The 23890-nt window shown below is 40.7% G+C and overlaps 1 protein-coding gene across 7 annotated transcripts in view; it reads right to left on the bottom strand.

The window, feature by feature from the left end:
- Window positions 1-23890, bottom strand: part of dmd (dystrophin) — a 350545-nt gene that overhangs the window by 250417 nt on the left and 76238 nt on the right. For all 7 annotated transcript variants that reach the window (XM_083937926.1, XM_083937922.1, XM_083937924.1 and 4 more), the window contains exon 2: window positions 187-248. In XM_083937926.1, the coding sequence (XP_083794052.1) occupies window positions 187-248 (62 nt within the window). The remainder of the gene's footprint in view (window positions 1-186; window positions 249-23890) is intronic.

The raw sequence follows: 23890 nt of genomic DNA, 5'->3' as shown, positions 1-23890 counted from the left end.
AAGGAGTTATCCAGGTCTGTTAACTCTGGAACTCTTTTAACCGGGGAAACGTGATTACATGGCGTTTGAGAAACCGGGGGGTTGCCGGGGAGCGGGCGATGTAAGATTTTGTGAGAAAAGTTAAAACAGTCAAGAAAACATAGCAGATCTAGTGAATAATGGCGATGAAGCAGGAGGCTGCCTTACCTTAGCCAACTGTGAGTTTACCCATTTTGTAAAAGTCTTCTTCTGAACGTCTTCTCTTTCATCTGCCGGAAAAAAAGACAAAAAAACGTCAGAAAAAAGAGCTGTACATATGTGTGTGTGTGTGTGTGTGTGTGTGCGTACAGGTCATGTCAGATGTGTGGCAGCAGTTAAAAAAAAAACATGAAGATGGCGCACTTACACTTATAAATACAAGTACGTACCAGCCTTTAATCTTTCTGACACTGGTTAACAATCTGTCTGACTACAGTCTCTCACTCAAACACACACGCACACACACACACACACAAACAAACACAAAAAATATGCAAGTGGTGCTTAGCCTGATAAGAGGCTCCTCTAATTTTGCTCAGGGCTAATTGCATCCTCATCATATCAATCAGAGTGCCACTTACAAGCCTTCACTGTCACATCAGATGACAAACTGGAGTGAGTGTGCACAGTTTCCACTTGTTGCCCTGTCGGAGCGACCTCCCCTCTACTATTAAAAAATCATTACTGTGATCACAGTCGCGCTGCCAATTGTTACCCATCAACAAAACCCGACGTTGTTGTGAACTAAAAGAAAAGTGCATGGAGTCAATATTGTGGATCCCGTCTGAAAAAGTCACTCATTGACCCAGGATTTCAGTTTCCTTTATTTGTAAATTATTATGTGAGATTTGGATCATTTTGGAATGAAACCTATTATATGAAGAATTCGCTGCACTGCAGAATTATCAACGGTATTCAAAGGTCAATTTTCTACCAGAAACCAATTATTCTGTTAGTTAATGACATTTCCTTCAGCCTCGACAAATATTTACACTCAAATACTAAATTGAAATCTAAATAATGCATCAACATTAAAAAAAAAACTATTAATTTTGTATGCAGTAACTGGAAGTATGATGACTGCATTTTAAAGTGAGCCAGACTAGCCTACAGAGATGTGTGAGACAAGACTAGGTGCTAGGTGCTAACATCAGCATGCAAGTAACGTATTTTCCGCACTCTTAGGCTTACCTAAAAACCTTCAAATGTCTCAAAAGCCGACAGTGCGCCTTATAATCCGGTGCGCCTTATATATGGACCAATATTGAGCCACAACAGGTCTCGCAACTACGGTGAGCAGCCACCGACTCTATTTTCCCCCATAGAAGAAGTAACGTGCGGTGCATGTTGAGATATACAACTGCGGGAAGCGTGCCGTTTCATTTCGTGTAAAGAGCCCAAAATGGCTCCTGTTAAGAGACACGCTTACAACGCAGAGTTTAAACTCAAGGCCATTAGTCACGCAGTAGAACACAGGAATAGAGCAGCAGCCAGAGAGTTTAACATGAACCAATCAATGGTGCGGAAGTGGAGGAAGCAACAAGATGACCTCCCCTGACTGTTTTGTTGACATTCCCTTTAGCGCAGCTCTATCTAATGGATGCAGAACGTAACCCCAGCCCCGACTGTAGCGTCTATTCTATGCGCCTTATAACGCTGTGCGCCTTATATATGAAAAAAGTTTCAAAATAAGACATTCATTGAAGGTGCGCCTTATAATGTGGTGCGCCTTATAGTGCGGAAAATACGGTATGCCAACCTGTCCTCATCCCAACTCAGCGCGTACTGCTGTTTTCTCAGGACTCTTTGGTGTCACTGGTCAGTTCTCTGGGAAGCCCTGGGTGTCTGACACATGACGCTCTACTACGGTCGCTGTTTTGATCATAGGGAGTGGTTACTTTTGTGAATTCACAGCTTTAGGCAGCAAAACCATTTGGTCAGGGACGGAAATGATCCCGGTTGGGGTTAAAATAAGTGCGTTTGTGCGTTCGTCCTTAGTGAAAGGCCGGTGTTTGTGTGACCCATCCAACCACCGTAGCCTACCTCCTTGCGCGGAGTTTGCCGCTTTTTTATCCCGAAGCACTTGCTCTGAGCGTCTAGTATTACAGTTGAAAGCCTACTCTGATTGTTTAATGGTCTTTGTTTTTCCGTCTCTTTTGCGTCAATGGATTCCATTTTTTTCCCCGTACAGAAAAACAAACAATAGAGCTGAAACGCAACTGCTAGTTGTCTTTTGAATTTTTTTGTTTGAGACCAGCCGAAAATGCTGTTTGTGCTGCGTATGTGCACTCTGGTTGGAAATAACCATTCACCCCTAATTCAATTTCCCCCCATCGTAGCAAGGGGAACAATAAAGAGCCATCAAGAGCGCTCTGCTAGTGCTACGTTCTTATGTGAGTGCTCTGATTACTAAATGTATTCCCAAAAAAGGCTTTCTGACAATTTATGAGCAAAAAAAGAAGCAATTATATCTAAAGTCAGACAGAATGATCCTCTGTTGGCAGTCATCTCAGGCTCCTTAGATTGAATCTTCAAAAGGTCAACTATTAGGGGTCACCCCTAATTGGAAGCATCCATTTCAAATTTCAGAATTTCAGAATATTATTATTATTATTATATTATTTTTCAGGATAGCGCCTTGAGATGTATCATCTGATTTCCGAGGGGGTCCTTTCATATAATAATACACATAATACAAAGTCCAAAAAAAAGAAATACAGTGAAACACAATACAGGATTTATACATGCACACACACACACACACACACACACACACACACAGACACACACTCACACAGACAAGACTCTCCGCACCCCAGCTAATCCCCAGACAGCCAAATCTCACTTTCCTAATCTATTCAGTGATATCCAGGCTTACAAATAGTGTGTGTGTGTGTGTGTGTGTGTGTGTGTGTGGGGGGGGGGGGTTACAGAAATACAGGTTTATGAGGTAAAAATATTAAATGCAATTGCATTAGAATACAATAAAAGAATAAAAATAAATGAACAAAGAATAAAACAAGAGGAAAAAAAGTAGAAAGAAAATCAGAAACCGGAACAAGGAGTTTGCGAATGAATTAGAAGTGATGCTCTGATACCATGGAGAGAAGCAGGCGACCTAAGCTGGCATGGGAGATTGTTCCAATCTAACGGAGCTTTGAATTGAAATGCAGATTTTGCAAATCACTATTTTTCTTGACACCTCTTAGTCAAGACAAACTAAGCATTGTTCATCTGCGATTGATGATTGGGACTTTCTTTAGTCACATTACAGACTATCTAATTCAATTCAATTCAATTCAGTTTTATTTATAGTGCCAAATCATAACAAAAGTTATCTTTTAGGACACTTTACAGAGTAGGTAAAGACCACACTCTATGACTTATTTATGATTTACATAGACCCAACAATTCCCCCGTAGAGTACGGTGGCAACGAAAACCTTCCCTATAACAGACAGGAACGTCAGACAGACCCAGCTCTGTGGAGGACAGACAGACGTCTTGACCGGTTGGGGAGGAAGAAAAGGAGAGAGAAAGAGCGAAAAGACGGACAGATGGATAGAGAGAGACAGACAGACACAAAGACAGACAGAGAGACACGCTATCTCTATCCGTTTTCAAAATTCAGAAAGCAAAATAGAAATATAAAGTGGAAACTTTCTCGCAGTCCACCGTGTTCCATATGAAATGCAAGCGATGTAATCTTTCAACGACGTTAAAACGATGATATTAAGGGAAACACTTTGAACACATGAAATTATGAGGACCCCAAGAATCCATATGTACGATATAAGGAGGAGATTCACAGATATTATATGATGATTTTCAAAAGAGGGGATGTTTCCCTAAAATCTACATCATGTGTTCCATAGATGCCTATATGGCAGGTACATTATTCTCCACTGCACGGGTTTATTTTTCCTCTGCAGCTGAGCGGTGTAGTGTGGCCTATGACATGAATTACAATGCAAATGACAACATGATGACCTCTAATAACACCTCTCCCATTTAACTGGAAATGGGGTCACTTCCCATTACTACGGATAATAAATTACACTCTCATCCTGAAAGAGAACATCAGGTTAAATATCATACCAGCTCAGCTCACACTACTCCTTCAGTGTGTGTGTGTGCGTATGTGAGTGCTGACACCAGCCAGGCATTGACTAATGGAGCCGATGATGAAACTTCTCCCTTAATTAAAAGGTCTCACGTTGAACGATGCGCGCCGGTGAAAACGCCGGACATGCACGCCTGTGTACACACAAGCATGCAGGCACATATATCCGCTGTGAGATAATGGCATGCTGAGCGCTGAAGCATGAATGAAATACAAGCATGTAGCAAACAATCTCATCAAAGGCAGGGAATCCATCCAAATCGGTGTACAGTGTGTGTGTGTGTGTGTGTGTGTGTGTGTGTGTGTGTGTGTGTGTGTGTGTGTGTGTGTGTGTGTGTGTGTGTGTGTGTGTGTGTGTGTGTGTGTGTGTGTGTGTGCGTCACTTTGTTCCCATAATGTAGGATTCACTTCTTTATGCATTAACGTTTGTGAGAGTGCAAGGTTCTTCTGTGGTGTATTCAATGAATGTTTTTTCAGATGTCGTGAGTGTGTGTGCACTTGGGTGTGCGTACATATCTGTGTGTCTTAGGCCAGACATCCACTCTGTATGGCCGACTTATTTTACAATATTTTATATGTTAATGTAAATATGTATTTACAGTAGACCTCTGGTCTCAGGGAAAAAGGAACGGGCATATCAAAATACTATTTGATATTCACTAGGGACTATTTGACTTCAAATCGTCCCACTCCACTCCAACAACGCTATAAACGATACATTCAAGCTTCGACACTTAATGCATGTGGTTGCAGTACAACAGCACTGCAACTCGTTCTCCTTTATTTTTTCAAGTAGTTCCATGGCTGTTGTAGTCCTTGGTGGTTTCTCCTTGCCTGATATCAGACATAAGTGCCAACTGGTCACACGGTTCCATCTTCAGTCTGACAATGGCTGTGCCTGATTCCCATGGTAAATTGACTACTTATATAGAGTGCCTTTCTAGTCTTCTGACTACTCAAGGTCTTTTGAGCTCTTCCGTTGAGCCACAGCCTCCCCAATGGGGGAGAGGGATTCGATCGTACGTATCGTAAGAGATTTCCAGTCCTAGCTGGCTAACTTCCGGTTTTAAAGCCATGTCAACTTGAATAGGGCTAAAATAATTCAATCACATGGCTCTTCTAGTCTTTATAAGATGTTATCAAACCTTATGATCAAATTCTAAAGGTGAAATGAGTCATTATGTGGGGGTTGTGATGCTCAAAACAATTTATATAAATATATTCTAGAGTCTGTTGGGGACCAAGGAAAAGATTTGCATGAGGCCTCTCAAACCAGCTTTCATCACCATTTTGCTAGAAATAATCTGACACCAACCAAAAAAAATTTTTTAAAGTGTACATTTGAGTTATTTTCAAAGTTAGTTATTTTCAAAATATGAATATAAATATTGAAAAACTTGTAATTCAAATGTATTAATATGAACAACATTAAAACCAGGAGAAAAAAACAGAACAGTAAAAACTTGGGTGCAGAGTCCAGTGGGGCCCTCTGAGGGAGGTCAGGTCTCCTACTGTCATTGCAAACTTTGCGCATAGTCACTGCTGTAATTTTAAAGTTTGTCAGCCCTCGGGGGGGCCCTTACTGGCCTGGCTTGACTCTGCTGGCTAGCAGCACCTATGCGAAGGAGCCCTGTTGGGCCTTGTGATTGTTGTGATGGGCCAGTGATTGAAACAAAGCTTGGCAACGGTGTTAGGCATGGGATTGGCTATCGTCAGTCCCCCCACGTAGCTCATTGCTCTTTGGTTTCAACCAAGATACCGCAGTTTCATGGCACAATGCCAGTAGAATCCGAACTCTGCCGCGTGTACGGTGCTTCTGGACCCAGGTAAGGTTTGTCCTGCTTGTACAGAAGCATCTAGCCCATCTTATAAAGCTGTAGCAAATGCAACACTTCCCTTGTGCAGAATGGAGCTGAAATGAACGTTCCACACGCATTTAAAAAACAAGGGAAGACAAGATGAAAGTTGCTAAAAACATTTTATTTTTATTATCATGTAAAGTTTATTCCAAAATTTGAAAATCATTGCTTATCCCTAGAGGATGTCAGTGTCTTTTGCGGGAGGAAGGTCTTGGGATTCGGACAGATTCTCTTCAATCTCAGCATTTACATAACAGTAAAAAACAGAGCACAACCAGAGTTATCACAAATGCATGTGAGGGCCCTCTCTGTTAATTTCCTTATCAACGGTGCAGAAAAAAATGTCTCTGGACTCTGTGACAGAACATCGAGTATTTGATCAGCGCTGTTTGACAGTTTTATCTGTGCTTCATGAGCCGGCACACTGGGCAGTAACACAGTCAGTCATCGCTTTAAATCAATCCCACACGAGATAAACGGTTGTGATTGGTCTGTACGATCTCAAGCGGCTGGAAATCTGTCCTAACTGGAAAGGGGCCAGATGTACCAGCTAGTTGCCTCACAATGCCATCCTGATCCCTGAGCTCCATTGCATTTTAATCGCAGATCAGTCTGGTAACTTGCAACAGAGACAATTAGGAGAAGGTTGCCCAAGCGACCGAACCAATCAGTGTTGGTTTTGAGGCTGCTCGAAGTATGACGCAATGAGCAGAGACTGTTCAGTGTAAACAACATGGTGGCTTCCGCGAATGAGATGCAGCTATAGAGCAAACCGCTTACTAACTCTTTTTTCTCTTGGATCCTTCTGTTGAATATGGACCGGACTCCTGAAATTGGGCCTTTTATCCGTAAATGCATGTTACACAAACTGCAAATATCCTTTACCCACATGTTGTTTACTTTCTGAGCTTTGCCTCGACGCTGTTAGCACGTCATAAGCTTCGTTGATCTGATTGGTTGATTTGGCCCGTATGTTGGTGATAGACGGATGGTTTATCCAATCAGCAACAAGTATTTTCGCCTCTTCCCAAAAGATCTCCAACTGAGAGTTCCCAGATGGACATGCTAATCGAATGGGAAATGCGAAACAATTATGCAAATCAATCCAATTTTAATAAATGATATGATGACAAGTCAGTATCGGGTGTGTAGAGTAGCATGAGCAGTGGGGTTTATTTGATAGTTCAATCTAAAAAGCAGTACATTGGATATAGGAATGGATTACAAAATCTGTCTTTGTGTAGAAATGTGAAGGACTGTTCTTTTTTTTAGGTATCAAAATGCGTTTGCTTTCAACTGTGTATAAACATGTCCTTGTGGGTGTGAAAGGCTGTGTTTAAATTTGCATATGTGTGTGTGTGTGCTGTCAGGCAAAGTGACTGAGTGCGTGAGAACGAGCGGGGAGGGCAGGACGAGTGACGGGGAGGGATGTACGATCAATATTCCATTTAAACCTTTGTTCTGATCCTGAAACCTGCCACAGCTTTTACACAGATACACCGGTGACGCATGCACACAGCCATGTGCATCTCATCAAAGAGACTGCGACGTTAATAGCTTAATCTTGGTTTGAGAGAGTTATCAGAAAGGAGAGAAAGAGAGGATATCAAGTAGAGAGGTAACAAAAAGGAATGAACGAAATGCAATCCCAGGAAGTGAAAACAGATTAGGTCCTGAAACAAAAAGGAGAAAGGGGATGAAGGAAATGAATAGAGTGAAAACACAGAAAGGGAGAGGAAGAGAAAAGTGTAAGCAGAAAAAGAAAAGGATGGTTGCGAGACAGAGAAGGACCAAATGCTGGATAGTGACACACGGACATAGAAAATAGGAAAAAATAGACGGCGGACGAGAAAAATGCCATCCATTCATTCCTATGGAAAGCTGCTCAGTGGCGCAGGCTCCCTTTACGAAGCCGCCATTTTTAATTTGCCTGATCGTGGGACGAGTTACCGGATGTAGAAATCTTTGCGTTCCCGTCCGTGCCCGAGCGCCGAGCCCGAGCCTGTCTCGAACATGCTCATCTCATGAGTATCGTAGGGCTCAGTAGTTGGTAAATTGAATAACTGTTGTCCACATACGTCGTTGGCATATGTTATATAGTTATTTATATTAGCCGAAATAACAATAGTATATACTAGATCGATTGTATTCCAATAGTATATACTGTATTAATGGTTCGAATCAAGCAAAGTCGTTTTTACATTTCAATCCCCTGAAAACGTGCCAAAATACCATCTAAAGAAAATAGTAATATTAGTTTTACTTCCCTGTCCTAAGCACTATCTTAAATATAACTGTAACTATTATAAACATACATTTTTGTTCATATATTTATTACCCTATATTGAGTTTTGTTTGGGGCTATTACAAGTTATAATTCAAAAAACTCTGAATTTAATGATTTCAGCAGACTATTATAGGTTAAAACACAACATATATAGTCAGGTCAAAGTTGATTTATATAGCACAGTTAAAACTACCCCCATTTGACCAATACAAGTTTTAAAAACAAACAAAAAAAATAGAAAAACGTTAGATACAATGTTTTAAAGTGTGGGCAGCAGAGTTGTGTCCCTGCCGGGGCCTTGCACTGGACCTTTACGGAGACGGGACCTAAGCTGCTGACTGTGTTTCACTACGGCTATTTTAAACCTCGCACCCTCCTTTTCCTGCCCATAAAACGATTTTGGCAGTGTCTAAAATGATGAATACCTTCATTTTTTTTAGCAGAGGGTCCCAAGTTTGATTATGAGTCTTTTGATTGGTATCCAGAACATTTTTGCATGAATGGGAGCAAATGGGCGAATGCGCTTTCGGGCCATCGGACACAATACAAACAGGCGCATGGTGACACATTTACCTACACACACACACACACACACACACACACACACACACACACACACACACACGTTGCTATTACACTTCTGCCCTTACTACAAGTCTGACTCAGAAGTTTGAAGTTGCAGATTTCTGATTACAAGTAAACGCAGCATAACGGTTAAACGTTTAAAAGGAAAATACAAGTGCTTTCATTAGCATGTTACTTTCAAAAAGTAATTAGTTACTAAGCTACAAATTATAAAAATAACTAGTTACTATGGAAATTAACTTTTGCGTTACTTTCAAAACATTTTTAAATGCTCAAATGTGTCAAAGAATTTTGACCCAGGGAAGAAAGGAACTTAAAATACCTGTGCATGTTGAATAATTTATGATCAATCTGAATATTATAATGAAATGGACACTTAATACAATAACTTATTAACAGAAACATTGTATGTAAATCTAAACTATTTTAAATTTTCTGTGGAACAAAGGGAGACCAGTCTCCAATCAAATTAAATGTATTATTGAAGCTATTATGATTACTATGTTTATACGGTATAATGCATTAATAAAAATAACACTGTAGATGTTTTGGAACTTTTGATATTTGTTATATTATATTGAGAGAAGTCACACTGGAATTGCATGTAAAACCAACTTGCAGAAGCACGGGAAATATAGCATAATGTGCATTTCACGTATACATAAGTTTCTTTAATGTCATGTAAGGAACAGTAATGGCTATAGTTGCAGTTCAAGAAGGAAAATCTGATACGAAAATGATCTGTTTCCTCACCCCTCTATCATACAAAGTTTGCCCTCCACGCGGCCACGTTTGGAGAAATATCTGCGCCCACACGAAACGCAGTAGAACATATGCCAAGCCTGTATGTGGCGACGTAACTCTACTACAGAAATACACCATTTTGTTGTGTGTGCAACCATGCATGCTTTCGATTTTGTGTCAACAACTTCCGCCCAACTCTACCTCTGATTGGCTTACCATGAAATCTTACTCTCAGTCTCGTCCGCCCTCACCAAGGAAGAACGGTCTTTGCCGCACAGCTTAGAGATCTGGTTGGTCTGACGATAACAGCTTTAATGGGCTATAATATAGCATTGTGCTGCATGTTTTGGCAGTAACAGTAACAGCGTTATAACGACGGGAAGAGTAATCGCTTATATTACTCGTTAATGAAAAACGTAACGCTGTTCATTAGTGGGTAATATGATACATCACCATAATATTAACTCACTCTTTGATGGATAGAAATTTAACAGAAACTAACTAGATGTAAATCGTACGTATTACAACCTTTAAATGTACTTTTGTCATACGCTGTCTGATCTAACTAACTTCTCGACGATACTTGAAGAAAACTTGCAGGAACACTTGTAAGATCTGGGGATAAAGTATCCATTAGTACCAGTTATTTGAGATGAAAGCTTCATTTTTTGTGTTGATAGAATTTGGGCGACAACAGGATACAATGCAAACCAGCCTGTAAACATAGTCCAGCGGCACATTTACTATTGCATTCAGAATCAATCCCCGACATGATCAAAAGAAAGTTTCTCTAAATGTGCTTCTACATTGCTGAGAAAATCAGCTGAGTTCATGTAGAGTGGCATATCCCAGCCCTGCCTGCCTTTCATGTTTATATCACAAAGAAATTGCTTCAAAAGCACAGGACGACTTCAACACTCTGTAAGTGGTTTCAATAAGAGTACGGCATTCTTATGAACTAGCTCGGATGATAACATAATAAATGTAATAATATATTATAAAAAGAAAGAACAAAGAAGAAAAAACAAGTGTTTACAAATGCATTCAGTGGGGCAGGGATGGCCTATTCCTCATGTGTGCTTGAGGCTTCTAGAGGGCACAGTCTTTTGAGGTGCCGCTGTGTCAGCTCCACTATATCCATGCAAATGTATGCTCTTATATAATATAAGTTCGGATCAATTACATTCCCAACTACATGGACAAGCAGGACCATCTCTGCGTCCATCGGCATCTGTACATCAGAAGGGGCACCAAAGGCAAGGAAATGGAGGAATTACACATGGAATTCATGGATCTTCGTTGGACAGTGAGATGGATTTCCAGCCGTATGTCTGGAGGGTGGGTGTCCTTTGCAGAGATTTGGCCGGATCCTGGAGTGCCGGGCAGCGCCAGATTCTGCACAATCGGCTTAATGATTGATAGACAACTTCAAGTAGCTGATGGGATTGTAGTACACGGGGATTGTACCTTGTACAATTTGAAATAAGATTGGTTCTGCTGCATTGATCCATTTATTTTTTACCGTTCAACAATGTTATAATAGTCGGTATAGCACTCTTTTAAGATTAATGTTTTTGGTCAAAGACTTATTCACTACGACAGCGTATTAGGACCAAGTATGAAAAACAAATACAGACCTGGGGGAGGGGGGTAGGTGGCCAACCTACAAGAAAATAAAGTCGCAGATTTACGAGTTTAACAAGGGGCAAATTAATGACAAAAAACTCACAGATTTACGAGTTTAAAAAATGGCAAATTTACAGGAAAAATGCAGTCTCTCATCCATTGATTGCCTTATGAAACAATGATGTCATCAGACCTTGTAGCGTCCTTCATTCTTTCCAAACTAAAAAACTCAGTATTTATCAGAGTTTGCTGCAGACATGGGAGCCTACGCGTGATACAGCGTTTGTGTTGATTCTGAAGTGATGTAGCTCAACAGGGAGTGTAAAACAAAACACTACTTTTTAAACTCGTAAATCTGTGAGTTTTTTCTCGTAAATTTGCCACTTTTTAAACGTGGAAATTTGAAAGTTTTCTCGTAAATTTGCCACTTTTTAAACGTGGAAATTTGAAAGTTTTCTCGTAAATTTGCCACTTTTTAATCGTGGATATCTGCACATATTTTCTTGTAAATTTGCGATTTGCTATGTAAATCTCATAAATCTGCAACATTTTTCTCGAAATATTAGGAAATATTATTTTTCCATACTTGGCCCTAATACGCCGTGGTAAATTCACAAATGTAGAAGAATGAATGAATCATTAAAGTCAGTTTTCAAGCAGAACTGACAAATAATTGATGGTTCTTGGTTTTGAAATGGGAGATTTTGCTGCTTTTCTTGGTCTTATATTATAGTAAATATGATACATTTATGGTTTTGGACTGTTGATTATTTTATAGACAAACCGATAAATGATATCCATCCTCTGAGCTTCATCAGTAAAAGTTGCTCTAAGCTGCTTTGTACCAAGGTCTTAAAACAAGGTCTTAGTTGCAACGCTTAGGAGGATTCCTAGTAGTCAGATAAGACACTTAATAATCAAGTATAGCCTAAGGGGGTTTCTGAGTTGAGAAAAAAAAAAGAGCCAAAAGGATCTGGAGTGATAGTGAAGTGGCTGTGGCTCAGGAGATTGAAGCAAGATACTGATTCCTTTATTGCTTCTGAAGGTATATGAACGGTTAAATGATCTCCTCGTGAGCAGATTGGCATGCAGACTGCCATCAGTGTGTGTGTGTGTGTGTGTGTGTGTGTAGGTAGATGTGTCATGTAGTGGACAGCGACTATGGCAAAGCAGAGGACAAACTGTAGATAAAAGTGATCCATTGGCGCTGAAACGTTTAATCGATGAATTAATGGTAGGACTCAACTTCAATCAAATTTGTGAATTCATTTTTTTTTTTAAAGCTCTGCATGATCTCACTCTGAGTAACCGTACGGGACGAAACATTTCATTCCCACAGCTGTGTTTGGTTCTTTTTTCAATGCATCAGTTAATTTATTTCCATTTCCCTTGATCTGCCTAGCTTTAGTAATGTACGTATAGTGCGTCAGTATTTTGTGATTCAAGGACACAAATTACTCATGTGGTGGAGAGATTTATCAAAAGACGCCTAAAGGGCTTCATACTTTTCCGAACAAAACTCTTCAATTGTACTGTTCTTTGTTCCCTGGAGAAAAACATTTGAACACCTCACGCTGAGAAGGAAACTGCGCTGGCAACAAAACTTGCGGTTAACTAGATGGTCAGACAGCAGGAGAGAGTCACACAGACCTGTGCCACATGTTACGGCTGCCGAACCTCAGCACTTGACAAACAACATAAAGTGATGAAAGGAAGAAAAGGGAGGTTTGGAACTGCGTGCACCCACAACACAAGCCGCAGCATCAAAGCAGCTGCCCGGCTAATAGAGTCCAGTGAAACTATAGTGTGTGTGTGTGTGGGGGGGGGAGGTTGATCCAACATGTGGTGTACTTTCAACCCATCAGTTTCTCAGCTAATGATGGCAAGAGAAAATAGAAGGTTGTTTTGATCCGCCATGGGAGCCAGCTGGAGCCTGTCAGCAGTGAAACTATAGAGGCTCAGGAAAGGATCGGAGAAGAGGACCAGGAGAGGAAAAAGTCCTAACCTTGACTGAGTACAGAGCTGATAGTCATGGAGTATGGATGCAGATTTTGTCTAAACACAAAATACTGGGTGATATAGGTCTACAGAGGTGGATAGAGTGGGCCTACTATTAGTTCAGATTAACAAGTAGAAATAAAAGTGGCTGCTTTATTAGGTGTACAAAGGTATCCAAGTTATTTTACTCACATGATCATAACATAACACAATCCTGAAGAAGGAAATGACTCATCTAGGCTAATTGGGAAATGATGTAATGATCATTAATTGTCTATTGAATATGAGTGGGAGCTAGCTAGCTTTGGGCTGAGCTGTGTTAGCTGTGATGATGTGTGAAAGCCATACACAGACAGTGTGGCTTTTAATATTATCTTTTAAATGTTTTTTTGCAGTGTTAGGTTCATAACTATGTACAATTATAAATATAAATGGTTAACAGTTAAGTAGGCTACTTTAAAGTGATGGTGTGCTGTGAGTTGGGGAGACCATTTTTTTCTAGCCTTGTTAAACAATTCTTACAAGATTGTTAAAATGTCAGTGTTTGATTGTAGCGCCCAAACTCTTAGGTGGCTGTCTTCAAAACATATTACTTATATATTTTGCAGTAGGTTACACGTTCCACCTGGCATCAGGATAAGAAGCTAACTGTTATGTTCTAATAACATGGTCACACTGCGATACATGGGGTTTGCTGTGTGTTGCTAAATAGGGGTTAAGGGACCTTTAAGCGACTGAGTATTATGGGATGTTACGTGACGCCTGAAAACGGTAAACAAGGAAGTCATGTATGTAGACATGAGGCTGAAGTAAAAAGGCAGTTGATATTCTGAAGCAAAATGTCTGTGCGTATCAGTCTTTCACACACAACACTAAAAGTACCATCTTTTCTGGGACAAACACAATATCACTGTATACAACAAGCTAATCAGTGCTAACAGCGCATTAGCTGACCAACGTTTAATGTTAATATCAAGTTGAATGCTGCTCTGCCATTTTCACACCTCGCTCAAAATTACAGATGTCCTGAAAGGCAAGAAAAAAAATCTGGCCAAACCTAAAAAATCCTACGTAGAAGACAAACTTTGAGGCTTAATTAGGCTGTTTTGAGGGCCAGAAAGCCGTGCCTGACACATGATAGAAAGGGAAGTGATAGTTCAGAAAAACGCAGCATCAACATGTTTTACCTTCTTAGTGAACTAAATACATGTAAAATTACATAAATATGAATGTCATATTGTTTAATTTACTCCAACTCTGTGCCTCCTGATTGAAAAATCACAGTTTGGCCTTCTCTCGCTCTGAACAATAACATGATTTTCATAGCTGAGATGATCATTTCTGCTCATAAATGACAGAAGTTTCACTGTAGGAAACGTGACACGAGTGTTTAAGGTATGAAAACACACATAGCTTTACCACGTAGGCTTGAATAAATTTACACAACAGCCCATTCCTTTAAGAAAGCACAGAAAATCTATTATGTTAAATTCACAATTTAGGCGTTCAGCTGATGCTCATGCGTTGGATGGCATACCAAATGTGCAGTAAAATAAGCTTAAGATCTCCCATCATCCAAATTGTGGGGAGAAATCCAAAGTGCAATAAAATAATGTAAAGCACTAATTCTTGAAATAAAGCGAGTACAAGGTAAAAATAAAAGTAAAAGTCTACTAAATATGTTTGATCTAATCATGGACAGCAAGAAGTAACGGTGGTTCACAAAAGCCATGGAGGGGTGCTGGGTGTCACACGTCACTGCCGTGGACACCAGTGGTGGCTTTTCAGCGTCACAGTTAACAGACCTAAGTGGAACTACAGTTTGAACCATTGCAGCAACAGGTTTAAAGCTTTCATGTTGAACTCCAGCAGGGACTGAAGATATTAGGTCCCGAGAGAAGAAACACAGCCTATACTAGTGTTTCAGACTTCATCCGTGGGACTATCAAGGTATGACCTAGTTATTGTGTGGCCTGTCTATGTGTCTAGTAACCTGTTTGATGAAAGCAGTGGTGTGCCACTCTGGAAGAGTAGTGTCAATGTCTGGACTGTAACTGGAACAATGTACATTTCGTTTTTTGCAACTTACGCTTTCTAAGGAGGTCATTATTTTTTGATTTTCAACAGTTATAGACATCCACAGAACCGCATAGAAATAACAGAAAAAATAAACTCCTTACAACTCCAGTTTGCCTGAAAACTATCACGTTTTTAACTTTTCTTTAGTATCAAAATTGATAGGTGATAGTAAATCCAGTGGTGCATAGCAAAGTGGGACTGCTGATAGCAAATAGGCTGAAAAAAAGTTTATTGTTTTAGTTTTTCCAAGGTGTAACTTACTGAATCCATGGCATTATACTTTCTGTTTGTTGTAAAGGTTTTCGTCTGTTAATATAAGTGAAGACCTTGAATATTTTAGGCCCTATTTAGATGATCTTGGGCACATGGTCTAACGTGCATGGGACAAGAGCATTTAGGGCATGTCCAGCTCCACTTTTACTAGTTATATGGCACAAAGTCTGGGTCCAAAGTAAGTGGCAAGGGACCCAAGTAAGTCTCTATACTAATCATGGATGTGTTTTGGGCATAAGAGGAATGAAATCAATCAGTGTGTCATCTCCCATTCCCTTTAAAAAGCCAGGAGCGCCTACAGCGTTGTCATTGCTAATTATGGACACTAGAGGAGCGAGGGGTTTGATGCTGTGAAAACGGATCTGTTTATGCACAAAATGGCGAACCCTCAGCTGTCTGTCAATCCTCTGTCCTATCAATTATGGACATGAGCGAGCCGGTCAGGAGAAGGGGGAGGAGGAGCGCCATTGAAATTGTGGTTAGAATCTTTATATATGAAACAAGACAGAGTCCTTATGTAACATTTGTAGCGACTGGCAGCCGTAATGACATCACCGCCCACCTGTCCTAGAGTTCATTCATATTTTCTTACCGTCCAAAAGGGAAAAAATATTTCCAGAATTGCCCTTCAACAAAATGGAAATGACTCTAACTTTCCTAAATACATGGGCATTTCCCCATTTGCCCAAGTTTAAAGAAAAAAAAAAAAAGTTTTTTAACATCAGCAATCAAGCAATCTAGTTTGATCGAAGAGCTACTAAAACTATATCTGATTCTTATTAAAGTTAAAGTTGTGTCACACTGAAAGCTAGAATACACATCTACATATATTAGCTGTAACAGCTAATGTAATCCTCTTCTACTATGCAAATGTATTTGACATTTTGGCTTCTTCATCTCTCTCGCCGTGATGCACATGATTTATTTGATCTTACAGCTAAACCTCAGGTATAAGAACTCATCCTGTCATCCTATTTTACACTCAAGCTTTATTAAATCTTCTCCATCATGTATATAAAATGGTGTAAGTCATGGTTATGACTCAGCTGCTAGAATGCCATCTTTCCCATAGCACTACTGCCTTCTAGGAGGAAGAGCCAAGATCACACAGTGAAATGATAATTAATTGAGGCTTATGCTAAATGTCATTTATATGTCACATATCTGTCTGGAGATTATGCAGAACCTATACTTATCATTCTTAAATGTATTTCTAATAGACTGGCACTGTGTGTGATCGATGGATAAATTCTTGGCAACTGTCCGATCCATCATGGGAGCTGGTCTCACAGGCCTGTCACTGTTGCTAATGGAGCTCAGTGAAAGTGTAAGCAAAGAAGCCCCAAGAGGGCAAACAAGTGATCCGTCTCTGTTGTCTGCGTGGCCCGGCGTAACAGTCATGTTTGTCGCTGTTTTGGCACCGGCTGCCTAGCAACGGTTATGGCCATTAGCCACGGAAGGAATCTGAGACCAAATCCAATCAGATCAGGTCATTACTGAGAGATGAGACGGGGAGGAAGTGATGGAGAGAGGGAAGACAGAGAGGGAGATAGCTGGTCAAGAGAGGGAAGAGGTGGTAACAGAAAAGGAAAGGGAAAGAGGGTGAAGAATTGCAAGGAAAAAGAAGAGAAAGAGGGTACCATGAAGTGACAGCAGGATAGAGAGAGAGAGAAGAGAGAGAGAGAGAGAGAAGAGAGAGAGAGCGAGAGAGATGATTGGAAAGTGAGAGGCATGGATGACAAGCTTATGTCAGCCTCAATGTCAATTAGCACCATATACACTAAGGCCAGCACACGTACAATCTCACACACTCTCACAATCAAACTAATGTCTGCCTCAATTTCTGCCAGACCCACACACACACACACACACTACATTTCAGTAGCATGAGAGTGTATGGATGTGTGTGTGTGTGTGTGTGCAGCTGTCCAGAAATGAAACACATTCACAAGTTCCAGAATGTAGCGCTGATACCCATCATCTACAGCCAGACAGCAAGAGGACGACGGAAAGAGAAAGAGCACAGAAGAAAAATATATTTGGGAAGGGATGAAGTGACAGCAGAGCGCTGGTCATAAAAAACCCTGAAACAAAACAGGAATGTTATAGGATTCAGAGAGAAAAACACTTTGGCGGTAAGATGTTACTGCAGGCGCGACTCTGGTACCTCATGGCCCAGAGGCCCTTGGGAAACCGAACCGTGTCGACTGTATGACGTCATTAGACTGGCAGCTCTCGCCTCCGTGATGCAGCGTGATGCCTCCATATGCTGCACATGTCTGTTGATCCACCATTGTGAGTCAGCAGTAATGAAGTGTCACTGCACCGGTCAGACACATAAGAGCGTTCCGTTTCATTGCGCTTTTACTTGTCAGAAGTCGGAAGTTTTCGATTTCTGAGTACAATGGAACGCAGCATAATCGGCAGTGACGAGCTCCACCTGGGCAGACAAACCGCTGCTGACTGGCATAAAAAGCGTCATTAACTCTGAGGCGCATTTGAATATAGTGAGGGAATGTCGCAACAGCTGCTCAGAGGGTATTTCTGGGCAAAAAGGCAAATACAAGCACTTTCATAAGTGGGTCAAATGCTCATTCACCAGTTTTAACTCCCTCTTTGATAGATAGAAACTTAACAGACAATTAACTCGAAGATACTCTTACGGATTATAACTTTAACCTATTTTATTGAAACATGCCCACCGACTGCCAATCGCAGGACTGTTTCTTATTTAGAAAATCTAGAACTAGCCATATAGTAGTTCATTTTCTTTGGTGGAAAATTTTTTTTTCAGAAAAGTGAGAAGTAACAAAAAAAAAAACAGTCAATGCAAACCAAGTTTTAAAAAAAAGGATGGAGCAGGACTTCTTCCTCGCTCACTGACTAGAGTGGTTCTCTGCAACTAGTGGCCAGGAGATATAGATGGATCCTTAACCCATGTGTAACTCTATGGTGTATGCTAATTGTAACAGTCGAACTTGTGAAATGTTCCTTTAAGACATACTAGATACAAGAGAAACGACACCATTAGACAGCTCCCCGTATTTCTCGAGTTAGTTAGTTGGGTGGCGCGTGTTGCTGAGCTCCTGTTAACTTTGCCTCTCAACTCAAGTGTGACGGTTAGGTTGGTGTAGCCTCCGTTTCGTTCATGTATAATAAAAAAGTACCCGTACTGGTTGATGTCACACCGCGGTGAGGACTGTCCCGTCTTTGGGTTTTCTGTCTTGTGAATTTCATGTTTTATTTTGAAAAGTAACTCTCCTCTTGTTTAAGGTCACTTGCCCTTCCTCTTGTGTCCCCAGTCCTCTTGTGTCCCCAGTCTGACGTCCTCCCCTGATCCATGATTGTTTCCACCTGTGCCCCCCCCCCCCCCCCCCCTTCATGTGTATATAGTGAATAAGTGTCAAAATGTTGAACCACTTTTCAGCTGAATGCATTCATTCATTCGTCTTCAACCGCTAGTCCCTGTTGGGGTCGCGGGGGGGCTGGAGCCGATCCTGTGTCTTCCCCTGTCTCGTTGCCAGAGTATTTCGTCCGTCATGTCGAAAACTTCCAGCCCGTTCCACAGCCTTTAAGTCTGAGTATTGTCACGCTCTTGTTTTTGTGTTTCCCTTTTTTCCCCTGAAGAAGAGTGATTTTGATTATTGAATGCCTTTTTGTCAGCCTTGTTTTCCTCCTGTTCGGAGTGACTTTGTTTCATGTTTTACTAGCTCAGTGCAGCTCTTTTTCTTAAATGCCACCACCAGGATATCGTAGGAAAAGTTCTGCACACAAATTTGCTAAAAAAAGGCGCCACGCCGGAAGTAGCCCGAGTCAACAACGCACCAAAAACACAGCTACTTGACCGATTTTAGCCTGCAAACGTATCATGCTTTCAAAACGTGGAACACACGCAATAAATACGTGGAACAGGCATGAATACGTGCACCCAAATAGATCACTCAGGTCTTCTGACCAAGGATTGCCGGTGGTCCCTTGCACTAGACTAAAACCAAAGGTGACCGTGCCTTTGAAGCGGTGACTCCAACTCTGTGGAACACCCTTCCATTTGTTTTATGGTCTGTGGCCTCTGTTCATGCTTTTAAAAAGCAGTTTTAAAGTCTTTTGTTTAATCTGGCTTTTGTCTCATGACTGTAATTTTGTGTTTATAAAATCTTTGTATTCATTTACTTTTAATTTTATTTGCAGTTATTTTTGCTCGCTCATTTTACTGTTTGGGATGTATTTTAACAATTTTATCATGTGTAGCACTTTGTGACATTGTCTGTAAAATGCTATATCAAATACACTTATTATTTTTATTATTATTACTTTTTGTTGTTTTGTGTATGAACAGCCTGCTGTATGTTGCTTATAAACGATGAGCAAACCCCAGTACCAGTGTGGCTGTTAGTTTTTCGCTAACGTTACATCATCTTCCACTACACTCTCCTCCAAGAAACACGTTACAAAACAATTTCACTTTTGTCATGGGAATCCTGTCATTCAAAATATGTTCTCAGGGTCCCGCCTCCATCTTCCCACGGACAATAGTCTGTAAAGCCATTAGAGGTGACACACAATCAGAGACAAGAACAACAAAATAAACAGCTCTCCCCCACAATTGGATCCGGTTTGGACAGATAAAGACAGAGAGAGAGAGAGAGAGAGTGAGAGAGAGAGAGAGAGAGAGAAAAAGAACACATGAGGAAATATAAAAAAAAGACCAGAGACACATCTGAGACATGAATGAAATAGGAGAGACAAAAGAAATAAGAAAGAGACTAAGAAAGAGAGGTATAGTATTAAGTGAGTGTGACACTGGAAAAACGAAAAATAAAAGGTGTGCGTGCTTATGTGTGTGTGTAGGTGTGTGTGTATGTGTGTGTGTCACTTGCAGCCAAAACGAGTCAGGGCAGAAAATGTGACTCGAGAGCAGCAATATTTGATTTATCTGCTATTTCTGTAGAATTGTTGATGTCAACAAATTGACACAAACACACACGCACGCACGCACGCACGCACGCACGCACGCACGCACGCACGCACGCACGCACACACACACACACACACACACACACACACACACACACACACACACACACACACACACAGCATCTAAAGCTGCTGAAAGACAAAAGTAACTGAAGCCATTACATTAAAGCAAGCTAAGGCTTAACCAACTGCCACCTTATCCTTTCTCTCTGGATTTCTCACGTTCCCTAACACTATGGATCCTCCTGTACTGTACATACTGACGACCTCAAACCAAATTCCCTACAGAACAATTAACCTGAGCAAAACACAACAAAGGACCTAAACATGAACTCATTTTTGCTCTTGTTTATTCATCAAAGCCTCGAGTTAACAGAGGAGCTTTAGAATGACACGTGAAAGTCCCACATTTACAATTTCCAAATACATTTATACAGGGCAAGTTTATTTATGGATACATTTCATGCACACAACGCATTAAAAACAACAAAACAGCTTTAGTAATTAATGAAGCTGTGTCCGGTAATTAACTATAACCATAAGTAAGGTTTGGTGGCAACGTTAGCAAACTGGACTAGCTAGCTTTCACATTCCCAGTGAAATAAACCTGGGTCCTACCAAAACTCCAAATTAAATGTTATAAAGGGACAGATGTCTTTACATAACATTATATGGCCTTGTTAAAAAATGTATGTGGGGGGGGCGCGGTGGTGGAAAAATAGAACATTCAGTTTCGTAATTTATGTCCTTAAACTAAAAAAATGTGAAGAGAAATCAAATTCCAATAAAAGTTATCCGGGTTTGATTTGCCGACCAGTGGGATGAATCTGTGTGGGGAACGCGGAAGGCTTTAGCACCACGTATTTTGTTGATACTTGGTGTGCCCGGAAATGTGTTTATCATTCTAAAATTGAGAAAATAAAACAACCAACCCCTAAAAAACAATAAATCGAGCATAGGCAATAACTGGCATTACCAAAGGGACACACAAACAAGAAATGAAAAACAACCTCTCTCTTTTTATAGAGAAATTCAACCACAAATTATTGGAGAACAACAACAAACGAAACTGGACCAGATGAAGTGTCACTGAGACAAAGACAAGCATTGAGAAACTTCAGGAGCGGAACATGGAAGATAAAGAAGCTCTACTGAGAAAGGAGAGAGAAAACTTGAAGTAAAATTGACCAAACTGCAAGCGCACATAGCAAGAGAATTTGCAGGTGATCAATGTGTTAATTTAAAGTGCAAAGAGAGCAGCTGCGGAGAGAACCCAACATCTATAGTTGATTTCCTCTAGTTCAACACTAAAGAGATGATCCTGGAGAAAGCCGGGCAGAAAGGGATTAGACTGGAAGGCAAGCCTCTGTTTTTCAAACACGACTGTGTGACTACGGTGCTGAAGGAAAAAGAGACCAGGGTCCAGACACCTTTGACAAGGATTAGAATCCACTTGGCTGGCTTTTTTAAGTCCCCGTTTCTAAGTATTGCACTAAAAATGGCCCCTATATGGTGTTCTTTTTTTGCATAAATAAGTAATAAGGGGAGAAATGACAAACTTGAACTTGATCACAGATTTAAATAATGGCAACATGAGGGCATTGCAGCATAAGCATATTAATTGACGGAAGAAAAGTTTCCAAAAATTAAAGAATATGATTCGAAGAACCGTGATTTGATTTTGGATAACTGCATGCCCGAGACTATATCGAGAAAGACCTTAAAATCCAGATTTCCCATGTGAACCAAATAGAAGGATTGTGATATTGATCCAAGAGCATTTTGATGTGATAGTTTCAGGGGTTTATCAAGATCTGGTGATGACCTGAGTTTTTTTTTAATGTATTTCTTTGTGTATTCAACGTAAATAGGGAAACAGAACTCAAAATGAAAAAATCCAGAGATGACCTGTACAATATATCGATATATCGTACAACAAGTGCCCACCTGCTGCAGAATGTGGTGCTGTTGTCAAAGAGATACGATATGGAAAGACTGACCCATTTCCCAAAGTGGATTGCCACGTCACAAAGACACCATGAGCAATACGATTTAAGTAAAATATACTTATAAACTGCAAGTAAAACTACGGGAGAGAAATGCTCTTAAACACCTGCCCCATGCATAATGCTGTTTAAGCTCCTCTGCTGTCCCATCATGTGCATGTACGTGTATGTGTGTGCCACATGATGCAGCTCCCACCTGTTCCAGATTAAACCCGTGTGCTCCTTTGCCAGGTAAGGCTTAACCTCACTACAAATGCAGATTAAGTGCATACACACACGGGAAGCACTCAGGCAGAAAAACTCTCTCTCCCACACAAACACACTAACATACTGTACACAGAGACACGGGATGGGAACGGGGAAGTGAGAAGATACACAGATAAAGGAGAGAAAGCGAGACAAATGAGAATATAGGCGCTCCACACACACATACACACACACACCAGTCACAAATGATAATTCCTTTCGACAGACTACAGTGGCCATATCTCCGCCACATTATATTTCCTACTGCACCCCCTCCCCATCTCCCATCTCTTTCTCATACCAATTTATGTCTCGATTAAAGCACACTTTCTTGTAATTACCTTTTCTAGAAAGAAAAGTAATCTTTTCCCGCTATGTTTTATTAGACAAGTAGCCTTGGAGGGCTTTTTTTCCCGCTCTGACGTTTTTTCTTTTGAGTAATTTCAAACACTAAACAGAATTGTTGCATGTGCACAGTGAAAGGTAAAATTCTGGAGTTATAAATGTCGCTTTTTTTCAGACATTTACTGAAGTCAGACTGAAACCTATGCCGCTGGGCTGCAAAGGCTTTCTGAAGGCCCTTGGGTCACGCAGCCTCCTCCCGCACATCAAGACCACCGAATATCAGCTTTCAATTCAAATTCAAGATATGAAAGCCGACGATGGACGCTCCAATTTTGCTCCGGGTTTGTTGCACCGCAGCTGTCTCAATCTGTCTGCCAGTCCGTTAGCTCCACGGGCTGTTTCGATCTTGCTCATATTTTTCTCCTCTGTTGACTCGTTTTCATCATCCAAGAGTGGTTCTCTGTATTTCTCATCCCAGTAATTGGAAAACTACTGGTACTGGCATCGGATTTCAGGCCCAAATCAGAGAAAAGAAAAAAAAAGATATCAGACAATTGCAAAAATCCCAAAACTGACATCAGCCTGCGTGTGGGGTGAATATCCCCACACTATTATGCACGGACATAACTTCAAGCCTAATAGAGAGTACTGTCGAGTTTTTTGTCCATCTCCACTGGCAAGCAATCACTTTCTATTGACCTTCAATTTTAGTTTTATCTACTGCCTCA

The sequence above is a fragment of the Echiichthys vipera genome (genome assembly GCF_963691815.1).
Source record: "Echiichthys vipera genome assembly, chromosome: 23".
Taxonomy (NCBI): domain Eukaryota; kingdom Metazoa; phylum Chordata; class Actinopteri; order Perciformes; family Trachinidae; genus Echiichthys; species Echiichthys vipera.
Note: the sequence above shows the minus strand (reverse complement) of the source record. Positions and strands in the feature narration are given on the sequence as shown.